Source organism: Cryptosporidium ryanae, assembly GCF_009792415.1.
Source record: "Cryptosporidium ryanae isolate 45019 chromosome Unknown contig_11, whole genome shotgun sequence".
NCBI classification, from domain to species: Eukaryota; Apicomplexa; class Conoidasida; order Eucoccidiorida; family Cryptosporidiidae; genus Cryptosporidium; species Cryptosporidium ryanae.
Genome location: NW_027125521.1, coordinates 1 through 20,258, shown reverse-complemented (window position 1 = coordinate 20,258; position 20,258 = coordinate 1). Strand labels below are relative to the sequence as shown.

Below are 20,258 nucleotides of genomic sequence, written 5' to 3'. Positions count from 1 at the left end.
ATAATTTTAATTTTAAATTAAGGTTTTCCATGCAATTTACAGAAAAAGGCAAGTTAGGTAATTTGTATGGCGCCTAATTTAAAATTTGACTAAAAATAATAAATAAATAATAAGTAGAAGAATAAATCATTTAAAAGCCACTTCTCTTTTTTAAAGGATTTGAAAGGCCAAAATAAATATATATTCCAGATGGAGCAGAGAGAATGGAGTAGACTTAGTAGATAATATACATATATATACGTAATCTAATACAATGGACAACATTAATAATACAGGAACAGTAGCAGGTAGCGAAGGAGGAAGAACAAACAATCAAGTGCAAATAACAGCATCTTTGCTTCAAGAGGCCTATATGCATGGATGTAAGAACAATAATGAACTTACCCCGGACTCTTTGCAGTCTTTGGGATGGGACAAATCGGTTATAGTTCGTGTGTTAAATATATTCACAGAAAGAAGACTTTGTTGCGTAAGAAGGAACAAGCAGGTTGGGATTTTAAGTTCAGAGAACAACAAAGTGGTGTTTCAACTCAGAACTGAAGATGTAGCGTTTAAGTTAAATAAGTTATCAAATGAGGAATATTTGGTATTTTGTTCAATAGAAGATGCAGGGAACCAGGGAATATGGACGGCAGACATAAGGAAGATAACAGGTTTACAAACACACCAAGTGCAAAGGGCAGTTAAAGTACTGTGTAATGACTGGAATTTAATTAGACCAGTAAAAAGTATTCATGTTAAGAATAGGAAAGTATATATATTATCATCTTTAGAACCTTCAAAAGAATTAGATGGAGGAACTTTTTATGAAAATGGAGAATTTGATATGAATTTAGTTGATATAATTAAAGAGAAGATTATTTCCTTTCTAGAGAGCAGAAGAAAGTGTACCTTTAATGAGATTCTTGAATTTATTAATTGCGATATGTCTATTGATTCTTCCTCAAATAAAAAAAATATATCCCTTTCAGATCTTCAAACCGTTATAAGTATACTAATTTCTGAACTTAAGATATTATGTATGAAGGGCTCTAATCACAGTTCCAGTTCTATTTCAACTTTAGGTTTAAACATAGGTTCAATAACATCATATTCGTCAATTTCAGGGATTCATAAAAATAATCAGTCCATTGGTAACAATAACTCACTAACAAACTCCGGATCTAATTCAAATCAAAGTGAAGTTTTGTATATGCCTTTAAAGTGGCCTTTTTCCTTGTCTATTGTTGAAGAAGTAGAAACAGTGCCTTGTTTATCTTGTCCTGTTTTTTCAACTTGTTCTTGGTCTTTTAAGTCACAAATAACTCCTTGTCCACAAAATTGCAAATATATTGATGATTACATTTGTGGTTTGGAGACAAATTCTTCAGTTTTTCAGGATAAAAATACTTCTGTTGCTGATGACTCATAAGAGTAAATTTATATATTGAAAATTGCACTTATTTTTAAATTACGTACCATTATTACAACACATATCTATTATATCTTGTTTTATATTTACATAATTGTTTCCATTATTTTGTTTGTAACTAATATGAACATGTTTATTTATTCAACCTTTTCTAGTACTTGATATATTAGTGACAAATGGTGATTGTAACTTGTAGATTCAAATAATAACACGAGTTGCTTTTAAGAAGCACCTTTCTATATTAAACGGCAATATCTGACTGCCGTAATTGTTTGTTTACTTTCAGGAACAAAAGTTGTGGATTTTTTTCCTTTTTAAGTGTCCTGGTCGTAATTTAGAAAAAACGACGCATCTAGATCAAGATGATTTAGTTAAATCCCGTATTTACACCTCAAAAAAACTCAAATTCAGCAAAGTAAGTTAACTAAATTTGAAATATGTAAAGCACCTTATCCTCACATTGTTGTTTTTTCCGTTACACTTTAATTCAATCTCTTTCCTTTAATTTCCTATTAATCTAAATAAATGATTAACACATAGTTCCCGCCTGATTTATAAATGAAATTACATGTTTCTGTATTGGGACATGCTTTAAGTATTATTTTGCTTATTTGTTTAAAAATATATTGCTAACTTTATGCGATATCCTGATGATTTAATGCATTTAATGTGTTTTAAGTGTCAATAGGGTGCGATAAGTCTAAGAAGAAAAAAGTATGACAGAGTATATAATGATTGGGAGCAGCATATTTGAGGAGGAATTTCACAAACACTTTTTCGATAGGGAAAATGTGAGTGAAGGATGTATGAAAATGTTTGTTTTAGTGGGAGAAGAATACAAGGTTCATTTTTGCGATGAAATTAATGAGAGCAAATCCAACAAATTCATTATACCAAAATGTGTAATAAAAAATTCACTCAACTCTACAAGTGCCGTGTTAAATTATATTCAGAAAAACATTGAAACGGTATCGTTTGGGGAAATATTTGTAAATATATGTAAATATCTGAAGAATTTGTCTGAATTAGACGAATTTGTTGATAGTTTCGACTTTATTTTAGTCTTATCAGGTTATTACCTTTCAAAAATGGTCAAGTAAGTTTTAAATTAAATATTCATTTATTAGTATTTCAACAATATTTATTTGTGATTATTATAATTACCTATGCGTTATCATCACCGCTCCCACTATATATATATATTTATATTATTAGTATAATAATAAGGAGTTCAGAGAAGGCTTCGGTCGATAACATATTTAAATCTTTAACAATGACTCAAATATACGAGGATACATTTAGTTTTTTATCTAGTTTAAGCAATTCGATAGTTATAGAAGGAAGGATAGACAAAAACAAAAATGTCAAAATAGATTCAAATAAAAAATTAACTGAAAATAATTACACGGATAATAGTGAATATATAAAATACTTGAGTTCACAAATGAATCACGAAAGTAACGATAAGTTGTTTAAAATTCAATCATTAAAGGTATCAGAAAGTTCACTAGAGACCGTAGAATTAATTTTGAGTGATGTAGTAACATGTGCAAAAATTGTAAGTTTGAATAGGATAATCATTACTTTTATTACTTGAAAACAAAATTAAAGACAATAAATCAAGATATTGTTGAAATCACTCCACTGAAACATAAATACAAGGATTTTTCGTCACTTTTTACGACTCCCTCTTTTTATTTATTTAAGTTGGAGGATAGAAACTTTGTTCTGATAAATTGGTCGCCCGATCAGGCGTCAAATACAAAAGTCAACAAAGTTTTTTATTCAACTCTTCAAGTAAGTTTACCTATAAAAACTAATGTCTTATTTAATTTCTAAACAACAATTATTGTTAAAAAAAATATAGAAAACCATTATCGAATTGGTTGGAAGTCTGGGAATATTCGTAAATAATTCCCAAACAATCAGAACAAAAAGCGAGTTTGTTGAGTATTTACATTAAAGTTGAAATAGTAAGAATTGAATGGAATAACTAACAATGAAAATGAAAATATGCATGTGCACTTAAATAATAACCCTAGAATGCAAAAAATACCAAGTACAAAAGGAGAATGAACAAAGAAAATTATTAAAAAATTCAATAATTAAATAATAGTTAACTCCTGTAATTTCAAACATCTGATTAAATAATTTTAAATTTTTATTCTCCCTTTAATGTATTACTTACAAAATACAATATAAGGTTTTTCAAGTGTAAAATAAAAATATCTAAGTCACCGGATAAAGTAAAATACGTGGTTTTTCAGTATATTTCACTCCATTTTTTCCATAATTCGAAGAATGTTACCGACAACAAATCTCACTAAAATATCCATAAAAAGTATTTTATGATATTTCTTTCACCTTTAATCCCTGTTTATTAAATGCTTTTGGTGCATAAGTTAGCACCAACATACTTTACTGCGTGTGTTGAGTTTAAAAAAATACATTCTACAAAGTGAAACATAAATTTTCAGATCAACTTTAAATTTCACACATAATTTCATTCATATGAAATATGGAATTACACTAAAATAATTGTAGACTCTGTAATATAAGAAAAAACCACAAAATATATTATTTAACTGATTATATATTTTTATGCTGTTTTATTTTAACTACACATAGTATTTAATTTTTATTATTAACACTATTTTGAACCTTAAATCAGATAACAGTAATGAATTTAAGGTGAACTTTACACATTTTATGTTTAACATTTATTCAATATTTATAAGAAAAAATAAATTCAAAATAGTATATCCGAACTCTTTCATTTTATTGACAGATTTATATGTTATAATTAAGAACATAAAAGAGAAGAAATTAATAATTCTCTTAAGTTTCGAGCCCATCCCTTTTGAAAAACAAACTCCTATTACATACTATATAAATTAAATGATATACCTTAATAGTCCTCCTCATAAAAAAACAATATATATATATATATATATATATGTATATAAATCCATAACTTAAGTTCCAAATATAACCCATACGAAATAAAATAATTACCAAATTCTCAAAATATTGTTTCTCGCATCTCGATATTGAATGTTAGAATATAAAAGATGAAGAATTTACTATCCAAATACTATTTCACATCCGCGGGTAACAATATATATAATGACAACTCTAATATATATTAGTCAATATTACTATAATATCAACCTGCAGCTCCTTCTCCAACATCCTCAGTTCCGCCTACAGCACCTTCTACATCAGTTCCGTATCCACCTGCAGCTCCTTCTCCAACATCCTCAGTTCCGCCTACAGCACCTTCTACATCAGTTCCGTATCCACCTTCAGCTCCACCTACGGCACTTCCGTCTTCTTTTAGAAGTTCATAGCCATTTTCGTCAAGCAAAGCAAGTAATTTGTTCATGCATTCTTCCAATGAACTTATCTTTTGAGTATACATTTCTGAATTACCTAATGATTTAGAATAAAACTCCATTGTTAATAAGAAGCTTTTATAGTTAGGATGACCACTTTTATCAGCTCCATCTTTTTTGTGTTTAGCCAATTCTTTTTTCAACCTAGGAAGTCTTTTTTCAACACGATCTTTAATAGAACCATATCCCGAAATGGTTTCTTGTAAACTAACAACTACAGTAGACATTTTATCATAATCTTCTCCACGTATAGCTTCCTCTAGATCCTTAAGTAGATTTTCACAATATTTCACCGAGGTTGATACTTCTTTCTCAATTCTTTTTTTCAATTCTGGGGAACTAGTAACACAAATATTAACATCCTCTTCATCTGAATCAAAATCAGAATAGTCAAAGTTACGTCCTTCAACACCTTCAAGCATGTCTCCGGAACTAGGAAAACATAGGGGATCCTCATCATTATCAGAGAGGTCTCCATTATAACCAGAAAGATCACTACTACTATATCCACTCTGTTGTGTATAAGCACTACCTAAGGACCTTTTTCTACTTACTTTATCGGTTCTACGCCTTCTACGTCTTGAAGAACTACTAGACTTATCACTGGTTTCTGGTTTGATATTTGTAGGAAGTGAATCGTCCTTTTTCATTATAATTTTATTTATTTCAGCTAAACAATCCATATATTCTTTCAAAAGTGATTTCAATTTAGAGATTGATCTTTCTGTAAATTTAAGTAATTTTTTCAATTTTTTACATTCTTTTTTAAGATCTTGATCTTTAACCCCATCATTACAGCCAAGACTGCTCATAACAGACACTATGAATTCCAATAATCTTAAAAAGTATTCTAGCAAACCACTAGCAGTTGAAATTCTCGACTCAAGAGATGAAATTAAAGAGGTTCTGTATTCTGAATTATCGTATTTATATGATTTTAAAATACCAACAGTCAAATCTTCACAAAAATTATAGGGGGTAGTTCTCATAATAAATTTAAGAGTCTTAATTTGCTCTTTTAGTTTCTTATTTACCACTGAAGCTGCATCCGAAGTTAAACCATAATTTTCCTCATCAGCAGAATCAAGATCTGAACTTGATTCACTACCTGACAAAAATACTTTTTTCATAACACTTTTTCTTGGACCAGTTCGATCTTTATCCCCACCTTCTCCTCCTCCTTCAGCACCTCCTCCTCCCTCAGCACCTCCACTGCCACCTCCTCCTCCCTCAGCACCTCCACTGCCACCTTCTCCTCCCTCAGCACCGCCACTGCCACCTCCTCCTCCCTCAGCACCGCCACTGCCACCTCCTCCTCCCTCAGCACCGCCAGTACCGCCTTCTCCTTCTTCTCCTCCCTCAGCACCGCCAGTACCACCTTCTCCTTCTTCTCCTCCCTCAGCACCGCCAGTACCACCTTCTCCTTCTTCTCCTCCCTCAGGACCTCCGCTAGCATCCTTCCCATCTGATTTTGTTTTCCCACTTGTTGAACGAGCACTTTCGGTCCCAGTAGAGCCTCCTGTTCCTCTATGTGATCTTGGTATTGGTACTGGAATTTTTGACTTTTTGGATGATTTTGAAGGATCTTTTCTCACTGATGGTCCCGGAGTTTCGGATCTACCACCCGTTCCTCCACCAGTCCCTCCACTCGTTCTTGTTGCCCGAGGACCTCCAATCCCTCCACTCGTTCTTGTTGCCCGAGGACATCCAGTCCCTCCACTCGTTCTTGTTGCCCCAGGACCTCCAATCCCTCCACTCGTTCTTGTTGCCCCAGGACCTCCAATCCCTCCACTCGTTCTTGTTGCCCGAGGACCTCCAATCCCTCCACCTGTTCTTCCCGAGGGTCCAGTACCTCCCTGTTTATCAGTTGTTCCTACACCTGTTCCCCCTGTACTACCTGATGTATATACTCTACCTTCAGACATTCCAGGAGTTTTTGGTCCAGTACCTTGTCCCGGAGTTTCTTTTTTATATCCATAATTTGTCCCAGTAACTTTTCTAGGACCAATATCACCTCCTGAAGTCTTCAATTGAACCAAAGAATGAATCAAAGTTAATTTATTACGGTTTAATAAATTACTATTGATCTCTGAGAAGCCATGTTTAAATAATTTGTATTTAAATAATAAAAAAAGATGGAAAATAAATAGTAAACATAACCTTACACATTTCATCTGCACTTTTTTCATGTATATATTACAGCCAATTATACTACACAATACTCTAGCTTGATATTTTTTTCTCTATTTGTCAACAGTAATTTTACTTAACTTGGCAAAAAAAGCAAAGTAAAGCGAACAATACTAATTAAACATATATATGAACAATAACTAAATAGTTTAATTTACCTATATATTTCCTGTATTCTTTTTACCTTCAACCTTTGAACCAGCTTAAAATTCATAATCACAACCAATATCCATTATCGTTTATTTTTATTCCCCTTACAATATATATAAATAGTTAGAGGGGTTAGGAGAGACAATACATGAAAAAACTAATATCTTGACATTATCTCGATATCTCCTCAACTTTATATAATTTATGAAAGAGCAAGAAAAACAGCCTCAAATACATGTTCTAACAACAATCATAATACTGTTTTTGAATGTACAGAGTATGTAGTTATTAAATAAAGAGGATTTATTCTCAATTCCTTTAGCTATTTAAAATGAACGTTTTACAAGAATAGAAAAAAAGAACTCACATGAAGGTATCGACACCGACCACAAAATATCTAGCTAAAAGAATAACGATAAAATAGGTACAAATAGAATTTGAGATTTCAAAGAATTTAACAAACCTATTTACATTTCCTTTTTTCCCTTCTCCCCACCACTAAAACATCGCTTATATTAAAAATTATTATTTTATGAGCCGCAACTTTCAGAAATAACTTTAGAGACGTATTGCGTTTCCCGCAGCTCACCTTAAATATATAATCGTTGTGAATTTATATATTAAAATGCTATGTATGTAGGAAGACAAACGAACAACAGTGTTAATAATGTTATGTTATGTGTTAGAGTAAGTATATATTTTGAAATCATGCACCATTTGAATTTTTTGATCTACTAAAACATATTTGTTCCTTGTTATTTTTCTAAAATACTACCTCATATTACCGGTAAATGTCTTACTAGGCGCCAACAAGCATGTATGATTTATATTTCCTGTGGGGAATTTTACATGCAATGAAAAAAGTACTAACAAACGAAAAAAAAAGATTAAGGGATGAGAAAGTAGTTAATATACCTATATAAATTGAATGATGTATTCATAGCGTAGAATAAAATAGATATATTGCTGTGTAAAGAGGTGACGATAGTTATAAAATAAACATCTAAGTTATACTCACTAATAGAATAAAAGTTAAAAACCGAAAATAAGGAATATTGAAATTTGAATATCTTTTCTTTTTTTAAATGTATCTCGAAAAAGTTAAGTATGATTTTAGCAACAATGGCAATATAGAAACTAATGGTATTGGCGAAAATACAGTAAACAACAAAGAGGTGCATTCCTCATTTATGAAAAATGAAATAGACGGTAATATTGACTGTTATAAGGTGCCACACATAAAAAAGTATGGATGTGGTGAAGGTAATGATGATATAAAGGCAGGAGATTTAAAATCACCGGTAAAAGAAGACATAGATGAAACTAACATTGTGGTTAACAATGAAAAAAATAGATTTATTTGGTCAGAAATAGGGCAAATAGTGCATTCAAACAGAAAACCAGAATATAGTTTATCATCAATACTGAGAAGAACTAATTTATTTGAAGAAGAGGAATATGATGATATTGTGAATGATAGTTACAAATTGGAGAAAGGAGTTGGTTATGTAGAAAATGTTAAAGCTAGAGACGAAAAAAATTTGATTGAAAATAATAAATACTTTAACAACTCAAAAGCATTGGAGTTATTACAAGTTACTGATATAATTAAAAATGTACATAGGGAAGAAATTAAAATATACTTGGATGAAATATCTTTTTTAAGGTCTCAGATAATAAATATGAACAACAACGACTTGGTTCAAGATAAGAGTAATAAAATAAGTGTTGGAGTAAATACATTTGAACCAAATAAATTGAGTTTAAATCAACTTTCTCCCATTGTTATTAAATGTGTGAATAAAAATGAATTAGAATTAGCTAACGTAATTAAAGTCGAAATAATTACAGATCACATTCTAAATAATAAAGAAAAGGATGAATATATAAATAAAATAGAAAATCTAAACATTGAAATTCAGAGACAACTTGAACAAAGAAACGAACAATACGCCTCTGTAAGTCATGAGTATTTGAGACAAAAAGGTTTATTGATAAAAGAAATGGAAAATTTGAAAAAAGAGCAAGAAAAGGCGAACGATTTAAAGGAACAAATAAAAAAGTTGGATGAAACCTTATGTAAAAAGGAGGAATCATTTTCCGTTGAATTGAACGACGTTAAAAACGAGACAAATATACTACGCACTAAATGTACTCGATTAGATAGTAGATTTAAAACTATAGAGCATATTTTCAAGGAAATAAATAATTACATAATAAATCATGAAAGAAGTGTTGAAAACATAAGATTATCTAATTATGTTGAATCATTGCTATTAAAATTGGATCATGAGAATGAGAAAAATAAGGTTGAAGCTAGTTTACCTGATCATATATTAAAACTATGTTTATCTATTGAAAATATATTCTTATATGACTATATCAAACTAATTCAAGAACGAAAAAGTATCAAATTATGTAACAACTATGTTCAGACTCATAGTTTTCGAAAATCCATTAAAATTAAAAAACAAAAGTTAACAAGTATATTTATTCAATCAGTGGGCTATATCAATAATAAAATTGACTTGGAAGCTCCAATAAAAGTGAACAACTCATTTACTTGTAACTATAGCAAAAACTGTTTTTTAGAACCTGACTTAAATGACTTAAAATACAACTCAAATATCGATCGCATACTCTATAACGAAAAAACTCTAGATTACTCAAGTAACGTCACTACGACCAGACTTAGAAATGAAATTAATATCTTGAAAAATCAATTAAATGCATCCAAACAAAAATACAAACTTAAAGAACTTGAGAACGAAAGATTAATGCAAGAAATATCTTACTTAAAAAACAAAATTGTTCGAAGTAAAATACTTAATTCACAAAACGGAATATCTTTAAGTGATAGATATAAAGGTGAGAACATGTCCATGAATGTTAAAGAAAACAGATTAACATACAAAAACCACTACAACACTACGAACAAAAGCTATTTATATTCTCACTATGAATCACCAAAATTAAAAAGAATTGCCTCCAGTGACAAAAATTGGGATGAAATATTTTCCGTTATTCAACAACTTAAAGACTCATGAAATCAGATGGCACACTAAAACCTCACAAATATACTCAACATTTAGTTATATCATCACTTAGTCTCTCTACTGCTCAAAGGTTTACATTTTTCACTAAATTTTTGTTTATCTAGACTCTTCTAATCGCATGCATACCCGCCCAACTATTTATTTCTTATCATTTAGTCGTTTATTACCCCTTATATGGTAAAAATCACATTTATTCCTACATAATTGACCGTGCAGTTATATTCCTTTGTTCCTATTTTACCTAATTCATTCTACTACAATTCTTTATCCCACCATAGTTACTTTTACTTTTTTATCCTTAAGTTATAGATACTGAAGACGTATACGTGAAACCTATAATATTATTATTTGCCGGTACTTGCAAATATTAATAGATTTATCTAAATATTTTATTATTGCTCATCACATATACAGGTGTGTAACTATCTGTATGATTTTGTCTCTTATTTTTACGAAATAATTTACATGTTAACTTTATTACACATTAAAATCTTGTTCAGCACTACTTAAGGCGTAAAGTAAAATGGAGATTTAACCTGTATATCACTTTATTTGGAAAAAAACTAAGTAAATTCATGAGTCACACAACAAACTGATTAATTGACCAATTAAACAAGGTTTTGCTCCACAACATATTAAGCTTGACTAAATTCAAAATTTTATTTTTAATCTAAATTATTAAGTAGGTTTTGTTTTTGAACCTGAACACCTAATTATCTCATAGATAACAGCTGGTGCAATCAGGATTCGAGTTGAGATGGTTTTCTGCTTCAGAGCCAAAAAAGATTTAAGAAAGCTTTCTTACCTAAACAATGAAAGCATTTATCCACCACTGATTAAAATACAAAGATCTTTGGTCATTCCGGGATTTATCAACGAATGCAGAGAGCTTTCAAGAGCTTTGAGTCTAGATATCTACTCATTTGATCACACAATTTCTGAAACAAGCACAGTATCTTCTCCCCTAAGCAAAATAACATCTAAATCAGATGTTTTAAATAATTATGAGCAAGACTACGTTGATGATGACAACTTAATTTCAAGTAATGACAAAAAACCCTCTAAAAAGGAGTATTCAATGCCAAATAGTAACAGAACAACTATTGACAAATCAAATGACAACCTTTATAGCGAAGGCAAAATAGATAAAGGCTCTTTGAATAAACAAAAAAGTAAGATTTTTAAAAAAACAAAAACAAAAAGAAGAGTTTTTTCACTTCCTACAAATACTGAAATTCGCATTGATTCTAAACTCGTGTCTCCAGGCTCTGTGTCTGCTCAAAGCAAAAATAAAACAGTTTCCATTGTGACCTCTGCATTGTTCAATTCAAATGCTAACATAGATTCAATTTATGAGAGTCCTAATGATTCATACATTAATCATGACTACAATTTTAATGGAGGTACGAAGAATGTTTCTTATTCAAATCCAAACAATCAATTTAAAATAAATAAGAAGGTTTCAAATACCGTTTCTAACTCTAATTTAAATAAGCCAAGTCTGAAAAATGAGGAATTAAGTGATTTTGGTTCAGCGTTAGATATAAGTATTGAAAGTGATAGTATCTCAAACAAAATTGCATCTTTTGGTGGTAATTTGGTTGAAAATGAATTATCTAATGACAAAAACAGTGAATTGAATCAACTTTATGCAGATTTGTCTCCAAAGAGCGAAATATCAAGTAAAAATATAAACAACAATGTGTCTAATCACAGATCATCATTAAGAATATTGGTTCAAAGTGTGATCAATTTAATGAATAAAAGAGGAAGCAGAGGACGTAATGAAAATGCAGAGGTTAAGTCTATCATTAACTTAATTAATATAGATGATAAAGGAGGTATACATTCATCAGAATCTAACTCTGAGGATCAATCAGAATACGAAACTAAATTAGAAAGCGAATCTGAGTCCAAAAATAGTCTGTCGTCTTACAAACAAGTTTCATTTAATTTATATTCTAATAGTAATGAACACAATCCAATTAACAACATCATTACTAATAAAGAGCAAGGTATAGTTGGCGAAATAAACTGCGAACCGAACAAAAAACTATCACTTATTAGTATGTCAAGTATAAATAGAAACGAGTACAAACCAGAGGTAGAACCAGTAATTAAAACAGACTCAGAAGCAAATCTCGACACAAAATATAGTAATTATTACAATATAATAAATAAAAAGATAGGAATTGGCAATGTTGGTGTTAATTCCAATATAAATAATATTAATGGTATTCATTCATTTCATTTATCTAGATCTATTTCAAGCGAATCACTGTTCTCAAATTATTCACATGAACAAAGAGTAGCCAGAACATATGACATGCAAATTATAACATATGATCAAACAGCTATTCCAATTCCAAATCTCCCAAGAGGCCAACTCAAGGTAATTGAAGATTTGGAAAATTGTTTTATTATTCTAAATCCGAAGTTATCAAACATTTTTTCATGTTGCTGTTAGTTAATATTATAATTAATTTCCAGTGTATACATTTTCCTGTTATTTCCCTATTTTAAATCAAATTTCTATTATGCTCATTGTTTAATTCGTTAATTTAGGTATTTTGTAACTTCATTCAACACCATGAGTGTTTCAGAGTCCTCTTATTCTTTTCCCAAAAGAACAGTGAATCCCATCATTCCAACCAAAGCATATTTCAACCAAGGATAATCATTCAACCAAATTGTTATCATCCCGGCCTTCGGTATTATTCCTACTGCAGTTCCCATTATGTGCTTTTTCTTTAACCAAATTTGATTCTCATTATATAAACCCCTATCGTCAACATCATTATTATCTCCCTTAGTTAAAACACTTATTTCTCCCTCTTCTGGTCTGAATTATTTTTTTTTTATAAAAATTAACAAGTATTTAAAAAAATAAAACATTATTCAACTTACCCTTCGTGATAAGATAGTACTCTATGTACTATTGGAATGTCTCTACCCTCTAAGGAAAATACAACAATATCACCTTTTAAAACGTCAGAATTACATAAATTAGCAGATAAAAATTAAAAATAACTTACCTATCTTCAGTTCGCCACTATTATATAAAAACAATATATCTCCCCTATAAAACCCCGGCTCCATAGATCCACTCAAAACCACAACCACAGGACTTTGACTATTTGTTGCTACCATTAACCCTCTCCAAAGCATTAAGGCAGAAAACACAATGCATGCTACAAATTTTGAGTCAATATATGAAGTATAAATGTAAAACACACTGGATGCATTTGATTCTATCAGCCTTCAGATACTCTGCCTCTTACTAATAGAAAACGCGAAGTTTAATATTAGACAGAAATAGAAGAAAGTCTGATTGTTTATTTTAATTTCATAAATTTATGAGTCTAAAATACACCAAGTGCCAACTAAATCTCAAAATTAATCACACAGTCGTTCCATAACTTACCTAATGTCAAAAACTGATAAATAACTTGATGTGGTCTTGAAAGTATCTGCTTACACTCATTTTTTATTTGGTTAATATATTCCATATCTATGAAAACAGGATGTATAATAATTTCCGATTATGTATTTATATTTCTTATTCTCTGATTATTATAAATAATATTCCAGTAATTGCCATAAACCAACTAACTTTTGAGTATCTTATATTCTGACCGTACAGCCCCCAGTTAGCTAATCCTTACATCCCCTCATGAGCCAAAACTCCCGCCTCCTTTATTAATAATGCTTTTTTTGGCACTGCTCTGATGCCTTAACAAATAAGCATTTCTAGTTTAACCTTAAACAGTGCACAGTGAACACTGTCTCCTGCAAACTGTCAAATTCGAGTCGAATAATTCCATATGACTCCAAAAAACGATACTCACCTGGCACAAGAACACATTATTGGAATACAGTATATAAATATTGCCCAATTCAATTTATAATTGTGTTAAACATAATACGTAAATTTGAGTAAAGTGAGAAATAAACATGTATTTGGTTCCGATAAATAAACTAAAATTTTTTTTATTGTTTCCACTATGTTTTCTAAAACTTGCCAATTGCATGAGTTTTTCATTAAACTTAAACCAATTAGAATTTAAATGTATTTGTAAGTTAAATCATTTCTATTTCTCAATAACAATGAATACAATGATCTGCCTTTTCCTCACACAGATGAGTCTATGTTAGCAAATACCCTTATATTATTCGACTCAGTATCCAAAGAAGACATAAATGTCATAATTTCAGATGAGAAAAATACGTTATTTGATCAAAGTAAGTTTTCTTTTCCAAGCACCTGTTGCTCAACAGATAGTAATGAAAACCAATCATTTAATCAATTTTTGATTTTTATAAGAGGAGAAACACACAAAAGCCGCATTCTCCACAATTAGGAATGGGATTCACAGATTCTGCTTTGCCAATCTTTCCAAAAACACAAACAAAGTTGACATTATACTTAAGTGGGGACCCAGTGCAAGAGACTCAAAATCAATTGCAAACAAAAGCGACATTGAACCCATAGAAGGAATAATAAAAGATATAAACATTGCTCTTAAAGAGTACCAAGAAGGCGTCAAGCAAATAAAGAGAACCACGAGCGAAATTAGGAGAATCACAAGTTCTGCCTCACAAAGAATTGCTGCTTTCTCACTCATAAATATAGTGGCGATAATTGGAATTAACCTTGTACAAGCAATATATACAAAAAGATTCTTCAAATCAAGAAAACTAATATAATTACTACTCCTAAATTTCTATAATCCGTATTTTGTGGATTTTACCCACGTGAAATATAAATTTATGCATGTAAATATATGCATACAGAGATTCAGTTGAAGAATTCACGAAAAAAAACGTTTAATTGTGTGATTCCCAACAAAACTTACACTAACTCTTTATATTAATGACTTAAATTCGTTTAATTGTTTTCTTTCATTATTGGAACCGGTATCCCATTTTCAATTTTAATGAATCTAATTCCCTGACTGTCAACTATCTTTACGTACAGATCGTACTGTGAAACAAGGAACCTGGTTTTCAACTCCTCAGAACACATAATTAGTATATTAATGGCTTCTTCTTGTGTAATATTTGATTTATAATGTTTGTCAAGAATACCCGTGACCAATAAACCACCTGATTTTCAAATAGTCAGATTTCATAAAGTTAATACCTCCCTCGGGTCACGCAGAGGGTAAATTAAACTTACCATAACCATGAGCAGCGTTGTTCACACTGGCCATAGATGCCAATTCATCCATCCAATATAACTCTGCTCCATCCTCCTTAGTGTATCCGCCAATGAGAACATTGACATTGTGTGGGTCTGACCTTAGTAGGTCCGCTAATTCGTTTCGTGTAAAGGATGCAGCTGCAGATGTACTGAGTTTCACACCATTTCTGAATCTATATAAATTCAAATTGCATTTTATGTACTCGCCAAATTGCGTTCTATCCCCTATTGGTCCGCCTAATCCTATTTAAGCAAATTAATTCAAAACATAACTTTCTATTCTAAATATGACATAATAAATGTTGTACTCGCAAAACTTACCTATTAATTTATTATTATCTATTTCCATTATTTTGTCATCTTTTAGGCTTAGTCTAAATATGTTACTATAGGCAACTGTGTCAGATGCCAATAAAACGAAATCTGGGCCTCTAATTCCTATTAATGAATCCATTTTTCATGACCTATTTATTATCCTTTTACCAAATGACTTCTTTTACTCGAAACTATTGCATTTATTTACAAAAAAAAATATTTATCACAATAATGTGAACAAAAATGGAATGTGTTGAACCACTTTTATTCTGAATTGGTTTTTTGTTACCGTACTTATTCTCTCGTAGTCTAACCAAACCAAGAATATTTGCTATTTTATCTTCAGCAAGTTATCTACTTTATAATACAAGTATTTGTTATTTTGAACCCCCCCATATATTTCCCCCTGTTTAATTCTAATATCCTTATGCTTTTTTATTTGGAAATTCAACTACAGATAGCCTAGATTAATTGGAACCTATTCCCGCTTGTAACGTAAGCCGCCCTAATTTAATTTTTACATTCCAACTTGAAGTCACTCAAAAAGAAAAAATGCTTTTTATTTTATTTTATCTAAGAGCATTAAACACACATACTCACACAAGTATTTTATTGTTAAGTATCTATACTTGAACAAAATACATTACTTTTACCCACTAAACCCATTATTATCTAGTGTAATCATTTGACATCCCACAGGCCACCTATTCAATCCACTTTTACATCTATATTTAAACAAGTTTCAAAAATATTTGTTTGTTCACTTCTCTTTTTTGTTTACCTTTTTCTTCCCTCATTGAGGGATCGAATTAGTGAATGAATGCCGCCATGTTAATTCTTTTGTTGAAGGCCTTTTAGGTAATACAAAAAATTAGGGCTTGATAGATTAAGAACAGCATATAATACGGTGAATAGAAATACTTGAACATACCCCTGTATTTCATCATACTTTATGGTACCGTGCATATTTTAAATATATTTGTAATTTTTTTCATACGAACATTTAGGTGTTTTTTACTTCAAAATGAGGAATGTAGCTCAAGAACTGCTAAAAAAACAATTTGTAGGTAAGTTAATCTAAATATATACTTAAAATGTATGTATCTACTATCAATTATTTTGTTTAATTTATTTTCTAATATTCATATTCTAAGAGTTAACTAGGGATGACACTTCTGGTTTTTCGGTGGGATTGGATGATGATTCAAATTTTCTTAGATGGAGAGTTTGTTTTGAAGGCCCTCCGGATACTCTTTATGAAGGTGGTATATTTAATGCATTACTTATATTTCCAGAGGACTTTCCAAATAGCCCACCTAAAATGTGTTTCGAGCAGGATATGTGGCACCCAAATGTCTATCCAGACGGGCAGGTCTGCATTTCAATTTTACATCCGCCTGGCCATGACCTCTATAATGAACAGGAAAGTCCAGATGAAAGGTGGAGACCAATTTTTGGTGTTGAGAGTATTTTGGTATCAGTAATATCTATGCTAGGAGAACCCAATTTAGACTCACCTGCCAATATCGATGCAGCTCTAGAGTTTAAAAACAATATTACTGAATATAAAAAGAGAGTAAGAGCACTTGTAAGGCAAAGTGTTGAATAAAATTTAGTGTTTCAATTATTATTTTGAAAATATGGATGTTCAAGCACTTCTTGAACCGTGATTCTTTTTTTAACTCTTGGATCCAAGATCTTTTTTAACAGTTTGATAGCATTTAAATCGTTCAACCCAACTCCAGAAATATCATTCTTTTTTATAAATTTCTCAAAATCATCGTCCTCACATTTTACTGTAATCCCAATTATTTCCTGCGATCCACTTCTTACAGATTGTCCAATTGACTTTAACATTAATTCAGAAATAAAAACTCCATATGAATTTGTCTCGTCTTTCCTATTTGGCAAATCCATCAAACACATTCTCATCAAGCTTAATCTGTATGTAGAATCCCTTATCACATTTTCTAAATCAAAACCTAATTCTTTAATTTGTTCAGAGTTCTGTCTAATATGAAAAATTATCTTCTTAACAACATTTTGAAACTCTGAATCATCATTTAAAACCGAGAATACTTCTAAATTCCCCCAAATAATTTGAAGCATCATGACCCCCACACTCCAGATATCGTAACTTAAATATCTATGTCGGTTGTTTTCGCCATTAAACTCTTGATTAAATGATCTGAACTGAACTTCTGGGGGTTGAAATCCTTCTGTTTCGTCTTCCTCAGTTGGTCCTATTTCCCCGTATAAACCTTCCTGTAATTCCTTTAAGTCAACCACATTAAACACCTCTTTGTCTACTCTGTAATCAGAAGCAACCATTGCACTTCCCCAATCTCCAATACGAACATACAATTCTTCCCCTTCATTCTCATATATGTCTGTAGAAATAAAAATATTAGAAGGCTTTATATCTCTGTGTATAATCCCAAGTTCGTGGGCGTTTTTAAGTCCAATAAACACTTGGTGCAATATATCCTTCATTAAATTCTTATCTCCTGACTCATTTTTTATATTCTTCCACCAAAACTCAGAAGGAACTAGTGAACCATCTTCACTTATCTCGAACAACAAGTTACTCAACGAAATGCCTTCATACCTGTAAACCAACCATATGTTTGAGTTTTGACTTTGTATTTGAAAATCTATTGATTCTTCAAATATATGCAAAAAACGAGAAATGTGGGGTGAACAATATAAAACTATTCCAAAAAAAACCTCTCTTACAATTCCATACAATACTTTCTCACTATACAAACTGTTCATCATCTTCTTCATAACTATGTCTATTACGTTTATATTATTGTTAACATTATTATTTTCTTCGTTGCTTTCTATGTTTAATTCCTTAATAAAATTTGAACTTAACATGTTTAAAACATCCATTATCAACGAATTTAATTCGTGATTAACTAACTCCCCTCTTCTCCAATTTAAGTTTCTAACTTCAAACTCTTTCTCTTTTCTACAATCACCAAATGGTTGGCTTAAATACTCAGTGAATGCAAGGCCTCGCCATACTTCACCGAATGAACCTTTATTTAATTTATAATACCTTATTACTCCAGTATCGTCCTTATTTTTATTATAGGATGACTGAAAAGTTTTATTCGCATTTGCCTTCTTTTTTATATTAGTTAGTTGTCTTATACTCATACCAGAATCGTTATTATTTACTATGATTAAGCTTCTATCTTCATATAATATTAATTCACTTGAACCCTTCTCTCCTTCAACCGTTGGAAGGAATAATTCTACTTTTTTACTGCCTTCTAGTATGTTCTTTTTTAAATAACTTATTTTTAGTACATCACCTCTACCAAGACCATAAAAATTAATACCTCTTACTTGCTTTCCATTCTTTAAAATTGAATAATCCATACTTTCATCTATTAATTCTGAATCCCCATATTTGTTGAGTTTATAAAGTTCCTTCAATAATGATATGTCCGAGTTTGACCAACTCTTTGCTGAATACTTATTTATTAAATATACATAATTCTTGCTGAAGTCACCACTAACTTCTATAACAGAAGATCCACCATTTCCTTTTTCATTTAAAAGAAAAAGTACTCTCCTTTTATCATTACCTAACAATTTAAAAAATAACAAATATGTTTTGTTATCTTTGGAAATTATATTATACCTTTTTCTACCATTAGTTCCTGTATATGTGTCACTGTCCATTATATTTATGTTTGTACCTTCATTTCTGCAAACATTCTCTATACCACCCACGTAATAATTAAATACGTATACATACAGAATAAATAAATATAACCTCTTAATACATACTTCCAATATATTCATTAATTTAATCTCAATACACGCAAAAAAAAACCCTCTATATAGGTTATCAGTTAATGTGTGTACAAATTTTACAAATTCAATATTTATCTTATGTATATTATATGTACTGTTTTGTACAATAATCACCCCTTTACTAAATCTGTTGTCTGGACCCTTGTTTTCCCTATCCCTGGAAAAAAAAGAAAAAGAATTAGGGCATTCTTATCAGAAATAAACGGTACTAAATAAAACAATTATGTTGTCCCTATATAAACTTTTGAGATTATTAAATGCTAGAAAGAGGGCAATTAAACAGCAATTTTTTCCTATTGTACAACCTAAAAAATCATGCAAATGGTGAATGAACAATTTGGCGCTTTTGATAGTTTATGGCGCCCTCTATTGCATTCCTGATATTTGCAGCTGAGGCTTCATAAGCTTGTGTTCTCTTACGAATTTCTTGAGATATTGAAATGCACACTCTATTATAATCTTCCCCGGCAAGGTTGTTATCTTGTGTAAATTTTTCTACTGAAAGATGGTAATCCTTTGATGCTTGCTCTCTTCTTTGATTTAGTTTAATTGTAGTATCATTAACGTAATTAGTAAGATCCTGTATATTTTGGTTTATTGAATCCAATTCCTTCTTGTAAACACTATCTATTTTATTTAAGTTAGACTTGTATTCCAAATTGAATTTCGATATTTCTTCTTCAAGGCTCACTTTCATTTCTTCAATT

The 20,258-nt window shown here is 30.7% G+C and overlaps 12 protein-coding genes across 12 annotated transcripts; 7 read left to right on the top strand and 5 right to left on the bottom strand.

The window, feature by feature from the left end:
- Nucleotides 1-253: 253 nt before the first annotated feature.
- On the top strand, nt 254-1,411 carry FG386_000078 (RNA polymerase III C34 subunit; the record flags this gene model as incomplete). Its single annotated transcript, XM_067339579.1, has 1 exon — nt 254-1,411. The coding sequence occupies one exon, from the start codon at nt 254-256 to the stop codon at nt 1,409-1,411; it is 1,158 nt and encodes a 385-aa protein (XP_067198187.1).
- A 716-nt stretch (nt 1,412-2,127) lies between these two features.
- FG386_000067 (uncharacterized protein) lies at nt 2,128-3,374 on the top strand (the record flags this gene model as incomplete). Its single annotated transcript, XM_067339568.1, has 4 exons — nt 2,128-2,507; nt 2,627-2,969; nt 3,023-3,208; nt 3,279-3,374. 4 exons carry the CDS (start codon nt 2,128-2,130, stop codon nt 3,372-3,374), a joined length of 1,005 nt encoding a protein of 334 aa, XP_067198176.1.
- Nucleotides 3,375-4,577: 1,203 nt separating this feature from the next.
- FG386_000056 (uncharacterized protein) lies at nt 4,578-6,980 on the bottom strand (the record flags this gene model as incomplete). Its single annotated transcript, XM_067339557.1, has 1 exon — nt 4,578-6,980. The coding sequence occupies one exon, from the start codon at nt 6,978-6,980 to the stop codon at nt 4,578-4,580; it is 2,403 nt and encodes an 800-aa protein (XP_067198165.1).
- A 1,251-nt stretch (nt 6,981-8,231) lies between these two features.
- FG386_000234 (uncharacterized protein) lies at nt 8,232-10,193 on the top strand (the record flags this gene model as incomplete). Its single annotated transcript, XM_067339545.1, has 1 exon — nt 8,232-10,193. One exon carries the CDS (start codon nt 8,232-8,234, stop codon nt 10,191-10,193), a length of 1,962 nt encoding a protein of 653 aa, XP_067198343.1.
- A 766-nt stretch (nt 10,194-10,959) lies between these two features.
- On the top strand, nt 10,960-12,669 carry FG386_000223 (uncharacterized protein; the record flags this gene model as incomplete). Its single annotated transcript, XM_067339534.1, has 1 exon — nt 10,960-12,669. The coding sequence occupies one exon, from the start codon at nt 10,960-10,962 to the stop codon at nt 12,667-12,669; it is 1,710 nt and encodes a 569-aa protein (XP_067198332.1).
- A 143-nt stretch (nt 12,670-12,812) lies between these two features.
- Nucleotides 12,813-13,711, bottom strand: FG386_000212 (uncharacterized protein; the record flags this gene model as incomplete). The annotated part of the gene is made up of 4 exons (XM_067339523.1): nt 12,813-13,044; nt 13,110-13,182; nt 13,238-13,393; nt 13,627-13,711. 4 exons carry the CDS (start codon nt 13,709-13,711, stop codon nt 12,813-12,815), a joined length of 546 nt encoding a protein of 181 aa, XP_067198321.1.
- Nucleotides 13,712-14,350: 639 nt separating this feature from the next.
- FG386_000201 (emp24/gp25L/p24 family protein with transmembrane domain) lies at nt 14,351-14,909 on the top strand (the record flags this gene model as incomplete). The annotated part of the gene is made up of 2 exons (XM_067339512.1): nt 14,351-14,444; nt 14,527-14,909. 2 exons carry the CDS (start codon nt 14,351-14,353, stop codon nt 14,907-14,909), a joined length of 477 nt encoding a protein of 158 aa, XP_067198310.1.
- A 181-nt stretch (nt 14,910-15,090) lies between these two features.
- On the bottom strand, nt 15,091-15,859 carry FG386_000190 (20S proteasome beta subunit D2; the record flags this gene model as incomplete). The annotated part of the gene is made up of 3 exons (XM_067339501.1): nt 15,091-15,308; nt 15,382-15,648; nt 15,727-15,859. The coding sequence occupies 3 exons, from the start codon at nt 15,857-15,859 to the stop codon at nt 15,091-15,093; spliced, it is 618 nt and encodes a 205-aa protein (XP_067198299.1).
- Nucleotides 15,860-16,744: 885 nt separating this feature from the next.
- FG386_000179 (uncharacterized protein) lies at nt 16,745-17,031 on the top strand (the record flags this gene model as incomplete). The annotated part of the gene is made up of 3 exons (XM_067339490.1): nt 16,745-16,787; nt 16,875-16,985; nt 17,018-17,031. 3 exons carry the CDS (start codon nt 16,745-16,747, stop codon nt 17,029-17,031), a joined length of 168 nt encoding a protein of 55 aa, XP_067198288.1.
- Nucleotides 17,032-17,041: 10 nt separating this feature from the next.
- FG386_000168 (ubiquitin conjugating enzyme E2) lies at nt 17,042-17,329 on the top strand (the record flags this gene model as incomplete). Its single annotated transcript, XM_067339479.1, has 1 exon — nt 17,042-17,329. The coding sequence occupies one exon, from the start codon at nt 17,042-17,044 to the stop codon at nt 17,327-17,329; it is 288 nt and encodes a 95-aa protein (XP_067198277.1).
- An 11-nt stretch (nt 17,330-17,340) lies between these two features.
- FG386_000157 (protein kinase) lies at nt 17,341-19,416 on the bottom strand (the record flags this gene model as incomplete). The annotated part of the gene is made up of 1 exon (XM_067339468.1): nt 17,341-19,416. One exon carries the CDS (start codon nt 19,414-19,416, stop codon nt 17,341-17,343), a length of 2,076 nt encoding a protein of 691 aa, XP_067198266.1.
- Nucleotides 19,417-19,864: 448 nt separating this feature from the next.
- FG386_000055 (uncharacterized protein) lies at nt 19,865-20,248 on the bottom strand (the record flags this gene model as incomplete). The annotated part of the gene is made up of 1 exon (XM_067339556.1): nt 19,865-20,248. One exon carries the CDS (start codon nt 20,246-20,248, stop codon nt 19,865-19,867), a length of 384 nt encoding a protein of 127 aa, XP_067198164.1.
- Between the last annotated feature and the right edge of the window lie 10 nt (nt 20,249-20,258).